The 24,321-nt window shown below is 40.5% G+C and overlaps 1 protein-coding gene across 1 annotated transcript in view; it reads left to right on the forward strand.

The window, feature by feature from the left end:
* The first annotated feature begins 215 nt into the window (after positions 1–215).
* The window catches only part of ARHGAP10 (Rho GTPase activating protein 10), a 140,484-nt gene continuing 116,378 nt past the window's right edge, over positions 216–24,321 (forward strand). The window contains exon 1 of the mRNA XM_030450803.1: positions 216–566. Coding sequence (XP_030306663.1) covers positions 413–566 — 154 coding nt within the window. The 5' untranslated portion in view covers positions 216–412. The remainder of the gene's footprint in view (positions 567–24,321) is intronic.

A 24,321-nucleotide genomic window follows, 5' to 3' on the forward strand; every position in this document is an offset into this window, starting at 1 on the left:
CCACCGGAAAGAACAAGAGGGGACTTCGCCCGGGGGACCGGGCGGCTGCTGCGGGGAGCACCTGGCCGCGTCCCCCGCACGGTGCAGGCGCGTTGCGTAAGCAAGGCCGCGGGGAGGGAGCGCAGAGGCGGGCAGCGGGCGGGGCCCGGCCCGGCGCTGGCTGCGGGGCTGCCGGGAGCGCTGTGCCGAGCAGAGCTGCACCGCACCGCCTCTCGCATCAGGGAGGGCGGCTCCGCTCCGCTCGCCTCGCCTTTGCTCAGCCCTGCGTGGGGGGAGCCGCCGCCGCCGCCGCCGCCGCTGCTGCTGCTCTCTTTGTGGCCGCGGCTGTCGCTTCACCGCCGCGGGGCCGCTCGGAGGTCGCTGCTGTGGTGTAGCCGGGAGAGGGGTTGCGAGCCCCGGCGCAGCGGCAGCCATGGGGCTGCAGCCCCTGGAGTTCAGCGACTGCTACCTGGACAGCCCCTGGTTCAGGGAGCGGGTGAGAGCCCACGAGGCCGAGCTGGAGAGGACCAATAAGTTTATCAAGGAGTTGCTGAAGGATGGGAAAAACCTGATCGCCGCCACCAAAAGTGAGTGAGTGGAGGGCTGCCGGGGCCGGGTGGCTGCGGGGCGGCTGCCGGTGGCTCGGGGCCCGGCGCCGAGAGCTTTCGCGTTTGAGCCGGCGGCGCTGGCTGTTGTTACCGTGAGTTTCCTCCAGCCTCGCCCTTGGGTTCCACGGCATCTCCCGGGGACGCAGGTCCTTTCCGGCCCTTTCGCCGTGGTGAGGGAATGCGGGATGATAGCGGCGGCAGGGCCGGGCAGCTCCGGACACGGACAACGCCTGTTGCATCTGTCCGGGCCCGGATCGGGCGTGCGGTTGTGCCGAACCCCGAGCGAGCCGCGATGTCAAACCCGCCGAGAACCCGGTTTCAGGTTTTACCGGTGCTGAGCCTCTGTGAACTGCATATTTCAACGTAACCATTGTACGTGTGTGTGTATGTGTAGCCTGTTCCCGAGGCTGCTGAAAACGCCCCTTTGTCACGATTTTAAGCATGTACAGGAATTATCAGACTTCTGTGGTGAGAGCACTCGTTACCAGTCTTGTGTCTGCGGCCTCTTAAAATGCGATAGTGATTTTTAATTTTCCATTTTACTCGTTGAATGTATATACATTTCTATATTTTGGTCACTTGTGCTGTGATTTATGTAGGAACTTTTCTTTGTTTGGCCATGCTGATGCCTGTTCTTAACGTTGAATTGTAATATTTCTTCCATTTAACTTAAGATATAGTAGTGTAGTCTACTAGTCATCTGGTTGGGTGAGAGATTGTACCAATTAGCCAGAAAAAACAAAAACGACAAACGATTCAGCACTCTGGTGCTGCGTTCTGAAAAGTGTACCCCAACTTTTGTATTGTGGAAAACTTCTGAAGGCGAGGAACCAGGCTTTCCAGGGATTTCACTTCAAGTAAACTGAGAAGGATTTGGCCAATGGTGTGAGCAGTGTAGCTGTCTGGAGATGGTGAGGATTTTAAAAACAAATAACTCCTTTTGAGCAAAGAAAGAAACATTCTTTTCTGGCTTTGTCTGATGTGCCTGGATATAAAAAAATAAGGAGGGGGAGGGGGGGGGAAGGTAGGGAGGAAGGAGGGCTATGAAAACACCATGCCAAACTTCACTTGTTTGTAAATCATAATCTTTGGCCAGTTAATATTTAGCTAATGCAAACTGAGTTCATTGAGGATTATTTGAAATCTGTGAATTGAAGTGTCAATCTAGATCATCATAATTTCAAATTCAAAGTAAAAAACTGTCCCTAAGCTTGGATAAGAATGGTAGAGGGAAATCATCTCTTCCTCAAGCATCTAAGCAGTATTTTGGCAATTGCCCCACAGCCTTGGTTTCTCATGTATGGTTAGATATACATAACTTAAAGTGTGGAGCTGATGGTGTTGTCTAAGCCTCCTATCCACAGCAGAATCCTGTGCTGGTAGCTGTGGCTTGGTGTTCAATGCATGGAATGCTTGGCTGGGTGTGGGGGGAGCCAAGGGAGTCAGCACACCAGACAGAGCTACCTGGCCTGAGGGTGCTTGGTGAAATACAGAGGGCTAGCCCATGAGAAATATTTAGAGAAACTATCTGAGATCTTGCTTTATGTTCAGGTCTAAGCAATTCCTTCCTTCTGAGATGACAGAGACTCCTCTTGAGTTTAGGTGCTGTACCCCATTCTAACAGACATCAGTGCTTCACCACTGAGAAATCAAAACTGAGGCTAGATCCATCCTTAAAAAAATTCAAAATTCAGGTTTCTGCAGTTGGCTTTCCCCTTTGGAGTGCTCTGCATGATGAGTTTGAGGTTGAGTAGTCCTGCCATGCTGCTGGTGAAGCAGTGACACTGTTGAACAGATGCTAAAAGATAATTTGAACTGAAGGATACAGGGAGGTGTTAAAACCCATTGAAACCCCAGTAGTTAGAGTATTGGTCTTGTGTTTTCAGAAGACCATCAGCATCTAAATTCTTTGAGGAACCTCACTGATCTGCTGTTGGGAAGCCAAATGGGATTAATCAAGAAGTGGTCTAGACACAGAGTAAGCTATTCACCTCTATCAAAACTGTGTTCTCTGCACAGAGTGGCTTGGCACAATCTAGGGAATGTAATAAGAGCTTTTTTTTAAAGCATTTTAAGAGTTTAGATGACTACCTATTAGGCAAGAGGTGATTACAATTTTTGGAAAATTGTTTTGGCCTTTTGAACAAAAAAGATCATCTTAATAATAACAGAAATATTTCTCTGTTTCTAGAATCAAGTAAATGATGAACTTAAATCTGTTTTAATTGATGTTTGAGCATAATAAGCCTGTCTGAGTTGTCTATAAAATATAAGGTGTAGCAGGCACACTATGGTTAATAATTGTGGGAAGTGAGGTGATTGCAATAGGGACTGCAATGCTTCTCTCTCCCTTAGCACTTTCTTCAATTCACTTGTAAAGCAGAGGCTTACAAGAAATGTCTTGAGGATTCTTTAGGTGTGAATAACTGATGTGATTAAATAGATCTCACTTCCTGCTTGACAGACAGCAGGGTAAATGTGTTTGCTGCCTGCACCAGTTACAACCTTCAGAGGTGGTAAGCAGATACTGCCACCACTCTCTTTAATCACTGGAGTCATCAGTGTCTTGCAGGACAAATTAGTAACATGATGTGGATCCTCTCCTTGGCTCCTTTCCATTTGTCTCCTCAGCTGTATGGGAGTGTTTCTACCTAAATTCAGAATATTTGATTTCTGTTGGTACAGGACTTTATTGTGGGGAAAAAAAAAAAAAAAGAGAGAGAGAGAATTCAGAAGCAAATACACAGTATTTATCCAGGGTATTCTTTAGCATCCAACAATTTTCTCTACAGAGACTTCAAGAGCCCAGAACTAAACCTCTCAAGTTTCTTTCACATTTCAGAATAAGGATTCTCCAATCAAGCAAAAATAGTTTCTCTCAACAGAAAACAACTAACTCCATCCAGAAGTTATTTATAAACTATTTTGATCCTTTCTTGTTTAACTGAAATGTAATACCTTGAGAAATTGGACTAGTTGATCTCTAGAGGTCCCTTCCAACTCTGATAATTCTGTGAAATGCTGTATTTCTATTTAAAACGCATGCACATATACTGCTTACATTTACTCATCATTAACAGTGGAAAATTGTCTTTTTGTACTGCTTTTAAACATATTTAACTGTCACAAGAAAAGGAATAGCCACCATATTGTTTATTCATTCTTGCAGTGTTTAGCTTGAACTCCATAACTTGGTGTTTCAAACCGTTACACAGGAAACGAGAAAGCTTTGAGTCAGCCTTGTTTATCTTTCTATCAGATTCTTGAAACAACTGAAATTAAAGGGTAAAGATACACTTGAAGTATGCTCCATACTAAAAGCTGAACAATTTTAGCAAAATTTACATGTTTGCCATCAAGAAGTTAAACAGATGGGAATTCTTGTTGGCAATGGGAATGAAGCCACTCCCAATCCTATCTCCAAGCCAGCAGATTAGAGTAAATCTTCATCTTAACTCAGTTGATTGAAGAACCTAATCCAAACCTAAGACACAATCTGACGTCTGAGTTGGCCAAACCCATGTTCTTTGTTTTGTGGCTGACCTCCCAGATACCAGGTAGGCTGTTGGTCTGATCCACTATGGACATTATTACTTGATGGTAAAGGCTGTTGTCATCCACGTATTAACTCCAATCCCTTGAGTGACAGTGCTCTTTTTTTCTTTTTTCTAAAGTAGTAAATGTACATTTTTAAAATCTTTCCTTAGTATAATCTGCACTTATGAAACGACTCAGCTAAACTTATGAAGTGTGCCAGCTCTCAAAGTCTTAAGCAAAAAATGTTTTACTGACACACTGGTACAAGTCAAAGCAGTTAACACAGGGCTCATGAATAACTTCTAGGGAAAAAATGGACATCTGCTAAAGATATATAAAGAATCCAAAGACTGAATAAAAATGGATTTCAGTCTTACTTAACATATAATAATACTAGGGAATACTGGGGAGTGAAAGGGCCTCAACTGAACTCGTATGTAAAGTTTCTTATATCAGTCGTGATTAGTTAGAAGTCTATCTTTGATTAAGTCACCTTGAATTAGTGTGAGCTCTGAATTAATAAATCTTCACAAACAGTGTTTTAGAAAGCCATCTGAGTTTTCAATCTGTGCCTCAAAAATGAGCTTTACTTCTGTTATCAGGCATGCTTTACGTGTGTTTACAGCAAGCAAATAAATGCTCTAAGTGAACAATGAGTTTTAAATTTGAAATATATTCTGCTAGGGCACAGTTAGATAAAAACTACATTCTGGGTCCCTAAGGCTACTGAGCAGTATACACCTTTTAAAATGACCCCTCCCACCCCCAACCTTTTTCTTGGAATTCATCTCAATAATGGAAACATTAGAAAACTAAGTCAAACAGGTACTTAGCAACCCACTTGATACAGTTTTCTTTTAAGAAGTAACTGCTTATAATGGAATAATAGTACAGTTCTTTTCCATTCCCTTCAAGATAATTGTCACAGCTGGGGCTTAATTAACTGAGACAGTACCTTCTTTTCTGCTTAAAGTTACTTCTGTGTAAGGATCAGAGAAGTGGTTTTTTTGTAAGAAAATACAGAACATTGCTTCAACTCTACCTAAAGCAAAGCATTCAATACTGTGTCAGTAGCTATAAAAAGTGTTAAACTCATTCTGTGGAGGATGCTGGTTTGTCATCTTGAATCATGTCTTTTCAGCTTGGATTACACACTAGCTCCATTACCTTCTTTGTCTTGCAGATGTTCCATTGTTCTTTTTTTTCTGTATAAAATTAGGACAAAGCCAATAGAAATAAATAGAATGGTTCATATTTTTTAGAGAAGTCTAGATCATGTTGGAAAGGTTTTCTGTTTGGTTTTTTTCCTACTATTTTTCTTTTTTAATAACAAGCCTCTTGGAAACTTAATATTGAATTTTATGGAATATGAATACACCTTAAGGAGTTGGAAAAAAAGGATGGAAAAAAAGCCTGTAAAGTGCAAACACCTGCTTGTAATTAAAGAAAGCCAGACCCACTGCTATGGCTGCAGGTGTATGTTGTTCCTAAAATTATCCTATACTTGCCAGATCAGTATTGCAAAAGCATTGCACATCTTAACAAGCAGAGCTTATGACACTGATACCAGTTCTTAAGTCAGTCTAAAATCAACTTCATAGTCTTTAGTGAGACAGAACTTCTCTTTCTGAGCAGTATGAGTTTTTTTCACAAGGGAGCAGTGAGGGGATTTGTCCTGCTCCTGAGTGCTGTGTTTGTTTTTATTCCCTGCTGTAGAGCCAGGGAGGTGGTGGGCAGGCCAGGTGCTCTGCCCTGGGTTTGGACAGGAAACACTTGGATGTATTTTTTGGAACAGCATGGAAGAACTGCACCCCAGGATGTCTCTCCTCCTCCTCAGCTATTTTTTAACATTAGGTAATTAATGCATCTAGTTTACACTGACTTCAGGGCTTTTGTTTGACAAAACACTTGACACATTAACTTAAAAACCAGAGGCTTTGAAGGAGAAAGCCCACTGTGAATGTTGCAATGTTTTGATAGGGTGGGTTGTGGCTTTTTGAGATAATTTTTGACTTGCTTATATTTAGGGTTTCCTTTTGGATCTAGAGTCACTTGTCTGAGTTTCTGGATCAAGTTTGATGTTGTGCTGTGACAGTTGTTCTTGAGATGTTACAGCATGCTCAGTGTTTTGATTGCCTTTTAAAAGTCTTTCTGATTTTGAGTTGTCCAGTTAGGACACTGAGCAGTTGAATACTTTCCTGGGCAGGCTAGCAAGTGTCAAATACATGATCAGATGAGCTTGGCCACATATTAGCAGAATAGTTAAAGAAAAAACTACTGTTCAGGGAATTTAACATCTCTGCTGGTGGCTGTTGCCACCCACTGCAGTTGTCAGTTTTAATCAGGACCCAAAATCTGTCTGGTTGCTAAATCAAACCCATTGTCTTTGCCAAGTTTACACTAAGCCATCATATTTTGCAATGAGTTGGGGTAGGTACAAATGCTCCATCTGGGCACCTCCCGTGCTGGTTGTGCCCTCAGGGTGTGACTTTGATAGAAGGGAGGGCAGCTACAGTGGCTGGGAGTTAAAATGCCCATGTCACTCTGCTGGGATAGATGTATCCCTGCTATCCAAAGCACACATTTAGGTATTTTGCTGTGAAAGAATATCCTGGAAAGGAAAGTTTGTGTCTGACTTTATGCTATCCTCAGAACCTTCCTCCAAACACACACTTTTGGCAATTTTTGGCAGACTGCCTCAATGTCGTGGTCTCATTTTTCTGTATGTAGTTGTGTACCTCTGGTTTCTTGCACCCTCTTCTTTGTAAATGCCTTTTACTCTTTCTGCTGTTTCTGTTTCCTCCCCATGTTGTTCTATTACCTCATGTGTGTTTGCTCATCTTTCAGGATAAAAATAGAGAGAAAACATCCAGGCCCTCAGAAGCAAAGTGGCCATCACAGGCCAAGGCCACATCAGAGATTCCTGTAAATCATTCATGCTCCCGTTATCCTGTGTGGGAAAGGAATAGAGGAGTAATAATCAACAGAGAGGGAAGACCACAGGGTTATGGAATAGATTGTGGTTTTAGTACTGCTCACACCTTTGAATAAAAATCCTGTTGTTTTGCCCCTTTAGTTGAGAGTCCTGGGCAGGTGGGGGTTATCAGCTCCTTAGGGGTCAGAGAGAAGGCTTTGGTTCTCAATAGATCTGGTTGTTAGAACTTCCTATAGTTCTCTCCAGTTTTTATATATACACCTGTCTGGTCAGGACTGCATGTCCTTGAAGAAAAAATATGCTTTGTTTAATTTGGCAATGAAAATTGGGTATCCAAGATGAAACTGAGCAGGGCTGTATGGCTGATCTGGGTCTTGGAAGACTTTCTACTCAGCTGTGTGTGCAGGAGCAGCTTCTTGGTCCCTGTGTTGCTGGTTAGTGTTTTTTAGCTTTGAAATTTTTCCACTTCCTCCATTGGGTGATGCAAATGGGCTCTGAAGTGATGAGCAAACTAAAGGTGGAGAGTCTGAAGCTTGTGTTGCACTTGCAGGTTTTGGGCTTTAAGAAAAATCAGACTGTAATGTATCAAATCTCAAAACTGGCCTGTGTTCCCAACCAGAGGGAGAGCACCTTTTTTTTTTTTTTTTGCTCACTTGTCTAAATCTGTGATTTTGTCAGTCATTAGAAAGAGTTGCATGCTTTGAAAAATGTTAATGTTTGAATGATGAAACAAACAAACAAACAAAAACGTGATAAGGAAACAGCAGATTTAAAAGAAAATATGATTGCTTAGAAAATGTTTCTTAAAAACAAATTTCACCATCTTGCAAACAGGTGGAGAGACTGTGCTGAAAGGTCACCAAGGACTTGAGGAAAAGCTTTTAAAATACCATTCTTAGAAATCTATCATGGGGCTGAGTCTGTAGTTTATGTGGACTAACAGACTGTGTGTGCTGCACAGTTCCATCCTTTGAAACACACCAGTACTCTGGGAACAAACAGTATAAATTTTTTCCTGTTAAAATATCAGGTTGTGTGCTCTCCCTTGTGCAAAAGGTCTGTCCCAATTGACCCAGCCTGGTTACAAGCCAAATGACTGTTTCTCCAAAGCTTTTGTCTGTTCAATTCTTCAGCCTTCAAGCTTTTCCAAACAAAGCTGACAGTATTCCAGTCTGCTCTTAAACATTCTTGCTCTGTGGAATTGTTACTGTACTTTCATTGTGCCTCATTTCCCTGGGTGATCTCGGTTGTTTTGAAAGGCACTGTTGTGTTGTGACTCTTGCCTTGCTATCCCCCTGTTCCAGCAGGTTCAGCACCTTTGTTAGAAGAAATAAAACTAACTCCATGTATTGCATCCTTTGTTTTTACTTCTAGAAGTAAAAGCTGAAAAAAAATCTAAATATAATTCTTTTTTGTGAAATGCTTATGCTACACCCTTAAATATAATGTGTAGGAACTTGGTCTTTTGTCCACAGGAACTTTGCTGAGGACCTAGAGCTAAGCAAAAGGAGATATGAACCTAGATAAGCCAGGATACCATAGTTTAAGAAAAGCTGAAGTGTATTCTCTGTCTTGGAAAGACTCATCTGTCAGATCCACTGCTTTCAGATGCAGAGCTGAAGCAGCTGAGGCTGGTGCCCATTATCTTTAGGTAACACTCAAGCAGTGTAACCTGCTCTGAAGGAACCCATGACTGGAGTTGTCCTACTGGAGATTTAATGACTGGCTTGGAAGCCCCAATGAGAAGAGTTGTGTCTATATCTGGCCTGGTAATCATGATGATTGACTTAGGATAAAATGAGTTTTAATGGTGCATTTAAGAATTAGAACACCCTCAAGGCACTGCCCTAGATGCAAATGTTATTTTGGAAAGGTAGCTTTGAAACTCAACCTAAATGATTTTCTGTTAAATGAACTGGAAATTTTATTTCCCTTCGTGCCTCTGTTGACTGCTTTCATGCGTCTGTAATGGGAAAATGTCTTAGGTATGAATTCTTCATTTTTAGCTACAAAAATACCTTACATCTTGGTGCAACACAATTTGTGTGATATATTGAGCTTCTTTTTTTAATAGGTTGCTGTCAGTCCTGAGGATCTTTTTATAGCAGACACTGTTCATGTTTGCAAAGGAGTGAAATAAGAGGGGTGAAATGTTCAGCTTTTACAAACTAGATTTTTACCTGAAGGCAAGCAGAATAAAGTTCACATTTCCCCTCCACATCTTGCCTGAATAGCTCTTTCTGAAACTGATTTGAGTCTTTTGTAGTAGAATGTGAAACAAGACATGTTGTGATAGAGTTTTTATTTGCATAGTGATGATCAGACTCTAAGCAGCAAACAAGTGAATTACATTAATGGAATGCTGACATGTCTTTTCATCCCAGGCTTCTTCCCTTCAAGCCAAAAACATTCTGTGTTTTTGTGTACATGGGTAATTTTATAGTGAACAAAAAGAGCTAGCTGGGTCCAGAGAAATGACTTTTGGAGCAGCTTTGGGTGAGTCCTTAATTATTTTCCTTCCCATCACTATTTAAGCCCTTGCTTCAAACTCCTGAAATGCTTTATAGATAAATACTATAGATAATAGATGCTTTATAGATAAATAGATGTTGAAACACTACAGAGAAGTGTTGTGTCAATTTGTTTTGCATTGTATGAGACTTCACCCACTGCTCTTTTTCTGTAGTCATTATTTGAACTGAGAGGTGCTTATAAACTTTTTAAAATACTCTTTGTAAATTATCTTAATATAGAATCTGAAAGGAGAATGTGCTGTATGCTCTTCCAGTCATGCTTCAGACATCTCAGCATGAAGGGCATGGCAATATGAACTGAGAAAGCAGCTGTTTTGCCTTTGCTTTGCCAGTTATTCAAGAGGAAATTTTAAGTCATCAATTTGGCTTTTCTAAGGTTCATAGCATATCATCATTCACTTCTCTATAGGAAGTATCCATATGTGAAGAAAAGCTTAGGTGTGCCAACCTTGTTGTAATGCTCTGTGGACATACTGAAATCCACTTTACTAATCAGATTTGTAAAGTTATGGCAGAGCTTGTTTCATTGAGTAGTATTTTTCCTCATTGTACCCTTTATTTGTAGCTCTTTAATTAAAAGTACTTGCAAAGAAGATGGCTGTGATACCTTGCTGAAAATTAGTTTGGGATTATTACTACTGGTGCATTTGAAAATAAAATTAAGCATTAATGTGTCAGTCACAAAAAGTGGAAGTCTTTGTTTTGGCTGGAGCACCTTAGCAATTAGTCAGATAGCTTCTTCCTTCCCTTGCTTCTCTCTGGTGCAGAATGAAATTTGTCTAAATGGAACTTGACAGTGTTTGTAAGTCATGTAACAGCAACAAACAAGCAAAGTCCCTCCTGAAACAAAAATCTCCTCTGCCCCAAAAGCATTAAACGAAGCCCAAATGATTCTATCAACATTTATTTCAATAAATAAAGTTTTCTGGGTATGCGTTATTGTAATATCCATGATTGTCTTGTGTTTAGGATCTTGATAGCTTGTGAGCAGACAAAAAGAATCAAATGCATTTGATGCAAGATTTGAAAGTACATCCTTGTAAAGGGAATTTGTGTATCCACACTTGAAGTGTTATCTTTTGAGAAAGGATGCAACTTCTTCACCACAAGAATTTTTTTCTGGAAGCCTTCTCCTTCAGTTTCTCTTTTAAATATGGAAAAATTCTATAATTTAACAGTGGCCAGGAGCTGCTCTCGCATTTCATGAGGACATTACTGAATGGCCCTATTGGAACATTGCTTCCTGGACACTAATAATAGTGTAGTAGCTGAGGGAGGTATGAGCAGCTGCTGAATTTTGTTCCGAGTGCCTGGATGGGTGGGTTGGGATGGCATTCCCAGAGTGACAAGCAGAAGAACTGGAGGATGCCAGGAAGGAATTTGCTTGGAAAATAATTGACACTAACTCAGTGGTTTGTGCTTCGGTCTCTTCACTCTCTACCTCCCATCTTAATGACTGATTTAAAAAAAATTATTCCTATTATAGTCTGCCAGAGACTGCTACCTCCCTAACCTCATCTAATGTTCTGGTGGAAAATTTATAGAGTGCACTTATGTGAATGTTCTAGTTCAAATATTAAGGAAGAGCAGGAAAGATCCAATAGCATGGGTGTTTAGCACAGGGATTTTTGCTCAGAGTTCCTAAAAAGTTTAGGATAGAGCCACTAGGGCAGAATAAAGAATGAATCTCAATCCCTCTCTGAAGTATATACCTCTAATCCCTTGCTAGGCTTCGGAGGAGATTTTTTTTCCCAGTTTTTTTGTTTCTTTGCATACATCTGCCATTGTTTTTTCCTGTTTATTGAGTAGAAGTAAATTACTCTGAGCATGAACAGATTGAATGCTGTCTGGAGATGGCATTGCCACAGGCCACTGATGTTACAGAAGAGAGGGATTTCTGCAAGGTAATGATAAAACCCATAGGAATATTGTTTCTAGGCTTTTTTCCTTCTTTTTCTTTTCTCCAGAGTAAACTACCATCTCTCTTAGTTGCATCTCTCCCTTAGAAAATCTCCAGTGTTGCCCATTCCAGTTAAATTTTTACTTTCAGAACAACTGGGGAGTAAAACCCAGGGCTTTTGTAGCCATAAAATACCCCAGCAGATGGGATGCATTGATGTCAAGAATTAGTAATGTCAGAGGAAGTCAGCATCTCAGCCCTCTTCTAAGGAGGGCTGTGGTGGGACTTCTTGCTTGCTTGTTTTTTGAAGTTCCTTGGTTGTTCACAGTTGCTTTGCTTCCAGGGAGGTCCCCATTACAGTGCCCTCTAGCACAGTTTTCTTCAGCCTTTTCAGTTGAAGGATTCTCTATAGTTTTCCAGAAAAAAACAAAAAACCAAAATCTCCATACTACTTTGTACAGCATTATAATAATGCTGTAATGTCTTTAATGTTTGTTTGGTTTGTTTGTTTTTTTTTTGTTTTTTTTTTTTGAGTGTTCTTGTGTGAATTTGTGCATTTGTTTTCCTGTTCCCCAATGTTTGTTTCTTGCTTAAACCCATTGGGTCTGGTTTCTGGCAGTTGCTTCAGGAATTGTCTTTTGATCCTTTATGGACTATTGCTCCTTTCTGGATCAAAGCCCACAGGAACATTTTAGTGCTACATGTAGAGAGCTGAGAATTCCTTGGTGTCAGTTAACAGTTTAATGAATTCTTGTGTGTTTTCTTAAGTTATGATGATGTTTGTCTGTGAGGTGGTTTAATGTATTTTGGAGTGGTTTAGATTCCAGCAAGATAGAGAGTTATCTTTATAAGTGGGTAATGAATCTGATGGGGGCAATTGCAAGTTGTTGCTTTTAAATACACTGGGCTGTGTCTTAAGTAAAATGAAGGATGTCTGTTTGGTAATGATTACTTCTGCATGCTGGTAGTGATAAAATTAAAGAATTGCCCTTCTGCCTGAGTTTTTTTACCCTATAACCATGCAGTGAACAGCTTAGTGTGGTGGGGAATCTTGGCAGGGGGAAGTTCCTTACTTAGAGGTGCCACTTGAAAGGGCAGTAGAAGGGGCTATGTGCAGGAAACATCATCAGGAATATTAGAAGTGAGTTTGCTTACTTATGATCAGCACAGCCAGGACCTGGTTTAGATCACTGATAATGGGTTCCAGTGTTGCTTGTAACATTGTTTTTTCTGTCATGTAAAGTATGTATGAATTAAAATGCATGAATATGAGATTAGTCTTAAATAAACAAACATCTTAACCTACATAGCACTTAAAAAAAAAAATCTGAAGCACTTAAGACATTTTAGATGCACCCCTTTCAACAGCTTGCCAATTAAGCTGGGCTGCTGGTTGTGTTTACAGATGGCTGAAGTGAGAGGCCAAATGATGATTAGATAAGATTGCATATCCAGTCCTTTTTGGAGATGGAGGCAGTAATTAGGAGGCCCTGACATTTAACCTTATTACCCATGCATTAGGATATTCTGTTTTGTAAGACACCTTGCAGATGTTGGAATGTGTTGTGTGACAGTTTCAGACTGCCCATGTCATTCCCTCAGCAGTGATCAGAACTGGGTTGGTGTAGGTGCTTGCAGGTTTGAAGATGATGTGTTGGATTTTAAATGCTCTGTTTTAGCACGCAGAGCTAGTAGTTTAGTTTAGCTGTAGTTTAGCTGTAGTTACAGCTTTAACTACAGTTAAAAGCTGTAGTGAAGCAGTGAGTGCATCTATGGGATACTTTGCACTTTCTGGAATATGAAGGACCCAGGACTCTGCATACCTTGGTACCTTCTTCGGACTGGGAATGTATTGGCTTCTGCTGGCTGGAAATGAATGCCAAATCAAGGAGTCAGTTCCAGCACCACATCTAGTCAGGCAATAACCTACAGACACTGGCCTGGCTGTCCTGCCTGGCTGAAGGTGCAGGTGGCTGTGCACATGCAAACCCTGTTGCTGTTCTGCCTCCCTGCTCCTGCTTGCTCCAGGCTGCCTCAGACACAGGCAAAACCAGTGCACACTTCTAAGATCACTGCCACTTCTGGCTCACTTTTCTCCTTTTTCTATCTTGGTGACCATACAAACTTAGTCTCTGTCCTAATAGACGGTTACTACTGACAACAGTCCTAAATTTAGCCCTAAGCTGTTTCTTCTGGACATCCTGACTCCTAATTTGGTGACTGCAGCCTTTAGCAGCAACACTCCAAGAAAGGAAATCTTCCCTGCCCATGCAAACATCTCTCATCGTTTGGCAAACCCTTGCTGAACCCAGCAATGAGTGTTCCTGCTGGCTGCTACCCAGCCCGAAAAGTAATTTGCTGGATTTTTGGATACTTCTCTTTCTGTGTCTTGACAGCTGTAACTAATAACAAATAAAAGTTATCTGAAAACCCTGCAAATGAATCCTAATTCAAGACTTACCCTAACACAAACCAGGTGGCCCCAGTGAACTGAAGCCTAAATCTTATTTGCTTAGTTCCAGTGTTTTACACTGATTAATTACGGAAAAATGTCTTAAATTAGAGCAGTGTGAATCTTTGGAAACCAGGAGTGGAGATTATAAATCCGATGGAAAACCAGTGTGGCCTTTGCTTATGCCAATGGGAAAGAAGATGACTTAATGAGTGTCAGAAGGGAGTTGATGTTTTTCTTGGTGACTTGCAACAGTCAGCAAACTGGATTAATAGTGACTTGCCAACAGTCACAAAGTTTATAATTTTTAGGCTAATCTGGTATTAGTAGTATCACTTGCCTTATAAAGCACTTTCTTAATCTCTGTTACTAATAAAGGAGAAGATGGTTGTGCTCCGAGTTGACACCAGACCAGGAATGGAAGAGGACTCTATGCAGAGTTCCCATTTGTGGGTGTGGATTTGTGGATGTTTTGTGATTTTGTCTTTGAATTGAGAAAGCTAGCTGGGGCAAATTCCACTCCCATCCACTTATCCACCTTTAGCATCAGTATCTTGTTAACCTTATATAAGAAAGAAAATGTGAGTGCTTTTCCTTTCCTTTTGGATCTCTGTAATTAATTGCATGTGAACATTTTGTCTGTTTTGATGGCACTTTGCTTAAAGATTTAAAGAGAAGGAGTAGATTATGGTTTTATGTATCTTTTACTGAGAGAAATTGATTACTTTGGGAAAAACTATAGTAATTTACCAGACTGTAATTAGGAAGTATCCATTAGTATTTTCTGCTCTCAGTTCTATATAATCTATGAAACTGTGAGTGTTGTTCAAAACATATCTTACCACCTTTGTCCAAGGTTCCTGGGCTGTCTTAGGTATGTTTTACCTTGTTTTGATGCAGGTTGCAGATATAGAAGAAGGTTGCAGATCACAGAAATAGAAGTAGGAAGGGTTAGCTTGTTATACTCAGCTTTTTTTTAATTTGTTCCTGTTACTGCTAATTCTAAATAAGTAGAAAACCAGATCACTTGTTTGGAAAGAGTAGAGAAAAGCTGTAATATTGTGCTGTGAGTTTTGGGCACAGGAATAGAGATGTCTTTGCAAAAGAGTGAATCTGACCTTCTTTTCTTTGTATTTCGGAGGTTTCCTTCCCTTCAACTTGATCTTTTCAACATCCCAGTGCATCTTTCCTTCCTCTTACATCACCCCCCAGTTACACAGCACTGGGAGCATTCTTGAGAGCATTCTTGTGGTCAGTAACATATAATAGTGCAGGTTGCACTTCTTAAATGTGCTTCTAAAGAAGTACAGATGAAAAACGAAACAAGTATCTGAGAAATATTGAGAGCCTATGCTGTGTTCACCCAGATGCACACTTGTGTTCTTGAGCCTTGCACACGAGGTGCAATGCTGATGGTGGAAGGCAGAAGAAGCTTTGGGACCTTCTAGAGAAAAAGCAAATGATGCTTTGCTGCACTGTGCCTGAGGTTAGATTTTGGCTCTCTCTGTCAGAGTGAGCTCCCCAGTCCCAAGTTAAAACAATTTCTGTAAAGGCCAAGGACTGTCTGTGAGAGACCTGGCCCTGTGATGAAGATTTTTGGTGGCAGGCACTGGAACTCCCTTTTCCTTAACTTTTTTTCCATCCCCTTGGCTTTCAGGACTTTGGTCTGGCCTTCAGTGACATAGGATGTTGGGTGTGATGGTAGTTTGTGTGCTTAAATAGCTTTCACACTGTAGATGTTTGAGTTTTAGTGTGACTGTCCTATTCATATGTCTCCTGTCACTGGTACAGATCGGTTTCCTATTAGGTCCTGGGTGTAGGAGTGTCTCACACAACCTGTAGATGACTAAGAGGAGCCCTAATTCCTAGTGTTTGCTCCCAAATGTCCTTTTGGAACATTTGCTTTCCATGCTTGTCCTGCCTCTTTTCCTAGAGGATGTAGCTGTCATTTTTGTTTAAGTAATTATTTGTATAATCTCTCTTTTCTGTGCAGTGAAGCAAAGGAGTTGAAGTATAAATTACAGCAGAACTTTTATTGTAAGGTTGGTGCCTTTCTGTCTTAATTATTGAAAAATGTCTTAAATTAGAGCAGTGTGAATCTTTGGAAACCAGGAGTGGAGGTTATAAATCTGATGGAAAACCAGTGTGGCCTTTGTTTATGCCAATGGGAAAGAAGATGACTTATGAAGATGCAGCACGTATACTGGACTCTTGCTTAATCTCATGTGCCAGTATGCTTCCCCTTGAACAATTTCCCTTGTACTCTTAAATTAGACCCTTATGCTCAAAGCATTGCCTGAACATTTAATCCCTTTGTATGGGTATTTCTGCCTGAAAACCATGCTAGTATGAGCAATGCTTGTATTGTGATAAATCCTATGAGCTCCTGCTGGTACTTGTATAAGGACTTATGTCTTGTGTCCTGATATCTGTGTGACAGGCAATGAAGGGAAGGAGAATTTACTAACCAGAAAAAGTTGTGAATCAGTCCATAGGCTTTGTCTGGTATGCTGTCCTTTCCTATAGAGGGTTACGATTTGAATCCGTGTTTCAAGCTAAAGGCAGAATAGTCTGAAGGAGTCAAACTAATAGAAACCTTCACAGTTGGTACAATTGAAACCAGGATCATAGCAGTCATCATGTAGAAAGAGCAGCTCATATGTCTTATTGTAAGCATGACAGGTGGTGTTTCTTACACCTCATGAGTCACTGAAGTCCTGCTGGTGCTTTCTGAGGCTTCCTAGCCAGCAGGTTTTTATGTAGAGTAATTTATAGAGAAAAACTGTCAGCACAGCTACAAGCCTCAGCTGAGCCAGGAGGGATTTGCTGTACACTGTGGCCTCTGCCAGGCCTTTGGCAAGTGAACCTTTTTTGAATAATGTGAGAGACCTTGTCAAGCTCTCCCTGATAATGAGGTCTGACATAGCTAATACCTGAATTACTGGCAGGACAGTCATGTGGCCAAATCATGGCTTGTCAGCAGTGAATCTGTTTGTGTTGAGTTCCCTGATTTGTAAGGGAGCCTTTGCACCAAGAGCATCTAGAAAATTTTGTAGGTGCTTTGTCCATCCAGTGCTGAAAGAAAATACTACAGATCTTTCAGGCCAAAGGGTTATTTACACTTTTAATTATAGTCTGAGTGTTTCTTGTTTGATATAAAGAGATTGGTAGGCATGCAGACATTGTAAAATACTGCAAACAGGATTATTTTGAATATGTGACAGTCACAGGAATAACTGGATTGTGGATCCTTCTTTGTGCTGAGGAAATTCAGGCACAGCAACTTGTAATCATGTATCTTTTTTGTTTACTAGTGACCTCCAATGTTTCCCCTCTTTCTTTAATGGATTATAGAGTTTAAAACTTGCAGGCAGTGTATAAAGTTCTGCTGTGTCTGTCTTTAAACGGAAATGAAGCAATGTAAAAAAAAAAAACCAAGCAAGCACAAGTGTGCAGAAACTTCCCTGTGCTTAGTAGCTGAAACCTCAGATAACACCATCCAGATCATTTCACTGGTTCTTTAGATTAAAGAATTCTCTAGCAACCTGAGATTTTCACTGGTGTCATTTCTGCAGGATAAATACACAGTCTGGAAATGCTGGCTTTTAATTTCAAGAAAAAGCTCAAAGAATTATTAAGGAATTATTTTTTGTTCCCTTATTGCCTTCCTGTGTCCTGTCTATCAAAATTTTCATATTTATAGTAAGAAATGAAAACACATGTAGCTTGCTGGTAAATGAAAGAGAGCTGCTGTAAAGCCATTCAGATGGAAATTATTCATATTGTAAGCAAATTCCTGAGAGACACTGGGAAGATAAGTACCTAATGCAATCTGCAGTAAAGATTCTTTTCTCCTTTTCTCTGAAAGAACTTTGCATGGGTGTGTTTTGTTGCTTTCTAGCTTTAGGACTTTCTTAGTTTTAGTATCCCACTAACAGAGGGGGAAAAAATGACACTTTGCACACATCTGTGGCAAAAAGGTTAAATATCAGAAATAGTTGTGCTTGCTTTCAATCAAGTGTGGCTGTCTGCTCAATTGTATTCATGGTTCTTCCCTATGCTTTTTAATTTGGTCTAGCTTAAAAAAAAAAAAAGCAAAAAAACAAAAAAAAAGCTTATATTAAAGAAAGAAGGGATTGGAACAGTCTTTGGTGTTTTTCTGAATTACACATTAGCAGGAATTACACAAGCTGAGGAAAGCAACTGTGCCTATTACTGTTTTACTTGGAACCATGGAATGGATTATGAAATTCCTGATTCCTCCAGTTGAATGAAACTTCAAATATAGACAACTAATAAGAAAAAAAATATGATGAGCTTGTGAATTTTTTTGTAGTTTCCTTTTTTCTTTAGTAATTCCAGTTTTCCCAAGATCAGGCCTTTTCCACAAAGAGAATTTGAATGCCTGTGACTGAAACCACTTTGAAAGCACAAAGAATGCCAAAGAAAAGCCAGGTTGGCAGCTGCCTAAAGCAACTTCCAGCTGATAACCTGGCTCTCTCACACCCTATTCTGTATTGTACAAAGCTGGCTGCTGGATTGCTTCAGTGCAGTGCTGCACTATGAGAAGCCAGGCTGATCCCATCCAGCTCATGGGTTAGCCAAGCACCACTGAAGAAGTGTGAATTCTGATTTATTAGGCATCAACTCAATGGCTGTTTCAAATAAATACAAGAGAAACCGGAGCAAATGTTTGCATCTTAATTCTTATTTGGTGTGTCTGGCTGGATCACATCATATTAAGTTGCAACCCAGGAATTGGTACTGTGATTCCCATCCCAGTGTATTGCTACCTCTTTTTTTTTTTTTTAATCAACTTTTTGTTTCTCTCTGATTTCTTTAATGAAAACAGACTTTTTGGTTTAAAAACAAAACAAACAAAAAAAGCCAAACAAAAACCAGCTATAAATTAATCTTGTCACAGGAACAGAAAGGGAGTTTCTTACTGTATGTAAATATTATGTACAGAAATGAAAAAAATGATCCATGAGAGAACTATTGTTACACAAATCTTGGAATGGTATCTATATAATCATCCACACAGTTTTTTTCCCCTGAAGATGTCTGAATGTCCTGGAAACTACAGGTGTAATGCTGTAATTCCTTCTGGCTTTGATAGTTCATGTTTTGCTCGTGTGCACTGAAGAGGGAAAGCAGAAGGGGTAGGGAAACCTATTGCCTGATGCCTGGTGAAATTCCTCAATTAGTTCAATCACATCAGCACTGCAGAGGAGGAAACCAACATCTGTAGAAGTCCCATGTGTAATTTAGCTGTCAAAAGAGGATATAGTGAACCAGTGACACAGTGTAGGATGCAAGAGTGGAAACTGTGACACCCTCTCCTCTAGCTAAAAGCTGAAGTACTTAGAAAATGCTGGAGAAACTTCAGGTGCAGCAATGAGCAAATCAAGCTGTTTCCAGGTTTCATGAATCTCAAGTTACTAAAATAAGCCTCTTAATTGCTAATTTTTTAAAGTTTGAGTCTTGATTTACTAATCTCACATTATTTGTGCAATATGAATGTGATTTGATGGGTAATCCTTCATAGTATGTTGGAGAATTTGGCAGCTCAGGGATTAACCATCAGCCTGGCTGTGTGTGATCTAGGTCAGATACCAATCTGATGATCTGGATAATAAATGCCAAAGTTGCTGGCAGCTACCAGGCAGTAAACATTCACTGTAAATTACAGCCTAGTGCATTATATAGAAGTTAATGTAGACTTGCAGCATCATCCAGTTTTGTTCTGTTGTAGTATAAAAAAAAATTATACCAAAATTCTTGAAAAGATTTATGGTGAAATACAGCCAGAAACTGAAACAAAATTGTACATGAAAATATTTGTTTTAATATGAGTTTATAAGTTTTCTTTGTTTGACATTTCAAATGAATGAAAATATTAATGATGAGGATACTGATTTTTCTTTTTAATGTGCAGTTGCATTTACTGCTTCTTTAACCTCACTATTGAGTTACCAGGGTTAAGATTTATAGTGGCCATCTCTTCCTTACGATGAAAGATGTGATTAAATACTTGTTATGATTCTGTCTTCAGGTTGCTTTGGGATTACACCAGCACCTGGAAACAGATTTAGCTGAAAATGTGTATCCCTCAATCCTGGAAGTGCTGCTTTTCATAAAATAGGTGTCTCTTTCAAAGATTTTAATAGTGGTTTTGTGTATCTTTTTTTTCTCTGGAGAATAGCCAATGCTCTCCTTAACATGAGCAGTGTAAGTTGTAGCCACTTTTTTAATACCCAGTATTTCAGATTTACAGGTATAGTCTGTGAAATAGCTGTACACTGTTTCATTACCAATTACCTGTAGCAGAAGTGGTGAGATAAAGACTTAGAGAAGAGAACTGATGAGTATGTTTCTCAGTAGTAGATTTTAGGCTGCTGATACCCTAGAGGCTGAGGTACCTTCCCCTAGAACAGCTGAGTCTCAATGTGAGTCAGTGAGTTTGTCAAAGTCTGTACCTGGGCTGGAATGTAAAAAAGTCTCTTGAGTTCCTGTTCTTTTGCTTTGTGCATGAAGCCAGGTTTCCTAGTTCAATATCATAGAATCACAGAATTGGCTGGGTTGGAAGGGACCTCAGAGATCATCAAGTCCAACCCTTGATCCAGTACCGCTGCAGTTCCCAGCCCATGGCACTGAGTGCCACATCCAGTCTCTTTTTAAATATCTCCAGACACAATCCACTACTTCCCTGGGCAGCCCATTCCAATGTCTGATCACCCTCTCCGTAAAGAAATTCTTTCTAATCTCCAACCTAAACCTCCCCTGGCACAACTTGAGACTATATATTTATTCCTGCTTTTAAACACAATAATGTCAAGGTACTTCAGTACTGGTAGACCTCTACTGCTTTCATTATTGTTTTTTTTTTTTTTTTAATTTTCTTAGGGCATTTCACTAGCATGAAATCATTGGTCCCTGCTCCTTTGGAGTTCCTGCCTACCCATCGCTGTTTTGAGCTTGGGAGGCTCAGCCTATGGCACAGGTTTGGAAAACAGGCAGGGAGCTTGCAGCTGGGAAACCTTTGCCACAGGGCTGCATGCAGATACCTGTTTGATTTGGGAAGAAGGGATGGCCCAGTGCTGTAGCCAACCAAGAGACTCCCGGCCAGGTATTGTGTGCACAGGACACTGATGTGCACAGCACTTGCCAGCTGCTGAGCTGCTATAAATGTCAGCAGTCATCTTTGTGTAGGTCTTGCTCATGACTTTAACCAACAGCAGGTTAGTCTTGCTTCATGTTTCAATCCAATTTTCTTTGCAATACTGCAGCATCACTTTGATCTTGAGAGGTTTTAAAAGAATGCCCATGGCAGGTCACTTCTTCCATGTGTGTTGCATGTCCTCAGCAGCCCATTTCCCATGGCTGCAGGATTTGCACAAGCCCAGGGATGACCATTTGCCTTGTGGTCCCATGTTTAGCTGTGGAGTTACATTTGATCATTTGAGTTTTACATTGATCAGGGATTTCAGGTATATTCATTTAACTTGCTACTTTGCTTAAATTACCAACTGACTGTTTCTAATATTCAGTCTTTCTTGGAAAATAAATCCTGTTGGTCTTTATATGTTCATGCTTTATGTCACAAAATAGCTTTTCAGTTCTACTGGTGTCATAAAAAACCAATATTTTAATTTTTTTTTAACCTATTTGCAGACATCATCTAATGTTGCTAATGTAGCAGAGATGGGAATAATGGATACAAAGACTTTTAGAGTTGGTGCTTTATGAAATACTGGCATTGGATGCTTTTACAGTTTACAGTTTTTCTGTATGCATTTTGGCCAGTTACACCCTTTGAGGACTGAATTGTATGTTTCAAACTGCTTTTTTGGATGGACTAAATATACTATCATGTTGTACCTTGATCTACTTTTGGAAATACTGTGTGAACGAGGGCAGAGAGTTTTTATTTCTGTGTGTAGGCCTTTTCCCATCTCAAACTGTCAGCAGTCACATGTGCAGGGGTTATCATCTGGTCTGAACTTTGTTCTGGCTTTTGAATGTGTTAAATGCTCCAGGATCAACAAGACAGCAGTTAATGAAAATACAGGTCATCAGTGTTTACTTAGGAAGTGGAAACTCTCTGTGTGGGGGGAGATGTAGTTCATGTTACTTTATAATCTAGATGCAAGGGAGATGGCTGGGTTTGTGTGTGCTGCTCTGCAGAGCTGCCAGCCTGCTTCAGCCCAGTGACCTGCTGGAGGAAGAGGCTGGAAAGGGGCTGTGGTTCAAGATGCAGCTCAGTGCAACACTTGTGTGCAATATCTCTCCAAATGCCTTGTGTGAGTAGCTCTCCTTGTGTTAGGGTCATGACTATGTGGCCACACACAGACAAGGTTTCAATTCTTTGACTCAGAAGCACTTTGTTGGGCTGTGTTCTTATGGATGCAGCATAATCCTGTGATAGTGACATGAAGTATAACTCATCCTGGTGCTCCTGCAGAATGAATCAAAGAGAATACAGAGCTCAAGTGAGGGTACTGAATGTTCTGTGATTCTCATTCCAGTCTTTTGAACCAAGCACTGATTATTTCAGTTTGGGTCAGAAAGGTCTGCTTTAAGCATGTATATATAATAAATTACACTGTGCATCTGGCAGTTTTTAAAAATATAGATAAAACTCACCATCTGTGTATTGAGACAGGAAGATACTCTACCAGCCTGTTCTTGTGCCCTGCATTCTTTTCTCTATTTTTCCCTATTCCACTTTTATTAACTTTTAAATTTCTTCAGGCACTCAAAACAAGTTTTTTTTTCCGTGCCATGAAAGACTGGTCCTGACTCTGCCTTTTCTGATAACTACAAAATACCTGAAAATACGTAAACTAGAAGACTCAAACAAAATACCTGTGTCTTAGCTGTGCATCTCACTAATTATTTCTGGCATAGCTGCAAAAATCCTGACTGTGGTGGAACAAATTTGGAAAAAACCTAAACCAAACACAGCAATTTACAGTCAGTTTTCTCAGTAAATCTCTTCCTTCTGGAGAGCTGGAGTTGTGATGTTGGTATCGAGAGTTCTATTACTGACCAGCCAAGATCCTTGATACCTGTTCTGCAGCAGTTTTGTATATGTTCTCACCTTGCTCTCAAAAATCAACACAAGCAAGAACAAAGATAAATAGGAGTTAGTGAGTCTGGAGATGTTGCATTTCTGTTAGCTGAGCACTCCTGCTCTTGAAATAGCATTACAAAACACCTCTGTCAGAGGGTGAAATGAAGTCACAGTTGCATTTCCCTGTGTACCATTTTTTTCTCTGTGGCATTCGTACCACATGCAACTACTCAACCCCCCACCTCTCTATTTGTTTTGGCTGATGTCAACCCTCAAAATTTCTCATGGACCTTGGTCTTTTTTATAGAAAGGAAGGGTAGCTTATAATTGTATGGAGTTGCAGTGAACCATATTGAACAGGTTTTGCATGCTACTAGGGGCCCAGTGGACTGCAGCTGGAGAATCACAAAGATAGGGTAAGCATACAGCTCTTAGGCTTTATCCACAGGGTGAATCCTGACCAGAAGCACCAACTCAGAAGTAAAGCAGCCTTGCTTGCTGAAGCTAATCATCATTAAAGGCTTAATGTTCTTCCTTACGTAGTTTCTAACTGATCCTGCCTCAGATTTCCATGCCAGCAGGGCCTTCATCTGTGCAGGAAACAACACTGCCACGATACTGTAACTTTTTCCAAATTCAGGTAACCCCAAATCATCGTGACACCAGTAAGAGGAAGTGCAAACCTGCTTGTGAAATAAATGTTAGGGGCCTGAGCTGTGCTGCTGAAACCCACTGAGCTCCTTCCTCTGCCTCTCATCTCCCTCTCCTGAGTCTGGAAGGTGCTGTCCAGATCTAAGAGCTGCTCTTTTGTCTGCCTGCAAAATTTGCCCTGCAAATAATCTGAGGTGTCTGTGATTCCTGATGCTGTTTTGTACTGGACATACATGGAATAGCACTGGAACAGGTTGGAACAGCCTAGACCTTGAGCAAATGCTTTTCATTGATCTTTGTTTGTAGGCTGTGCATGTGTGTTGCATCTTGGGTTTTTCAAGTCGCAGAAAAGTGCCAGTTTTGATGGGCAATGGCATTCTGAGTTTGACTCCTGAATGCAGGGCTGAGTGCTGCTTAAGAATCCAATTAATCTTGGAATATCACATCTGATGTGATAAAATGGGGGTTCTTTTCTCCTGCTTCAGCAAAAATTTTAGTATAAAACTTGGGCAGAGAAGAAACATTAGTAAATGAAGTAAGTAATACACCAAGGAAGTTTTAGTGTAGGAATTCTCTCTTGATGCTTACTGGGACTAGAAAATGAGATTAATAAGGAATTCTAAAGCAAAGGTGTTGCCCATGGGATCAT

This window comes from Calypte anna, chromosome 4B (genome assembly GCF_003957555.1).
Source record: "Calypte anna isolate BGI_N300 chromosome 4B, bCalAnn1_v1.p, whole genome shotgun sequence".
Taxonomy (NCBI): Eukaryota; Metazoa; Chordata; class Aves; order Apodiformes; family Trochilidae; genus Calypte; species Calypte anna.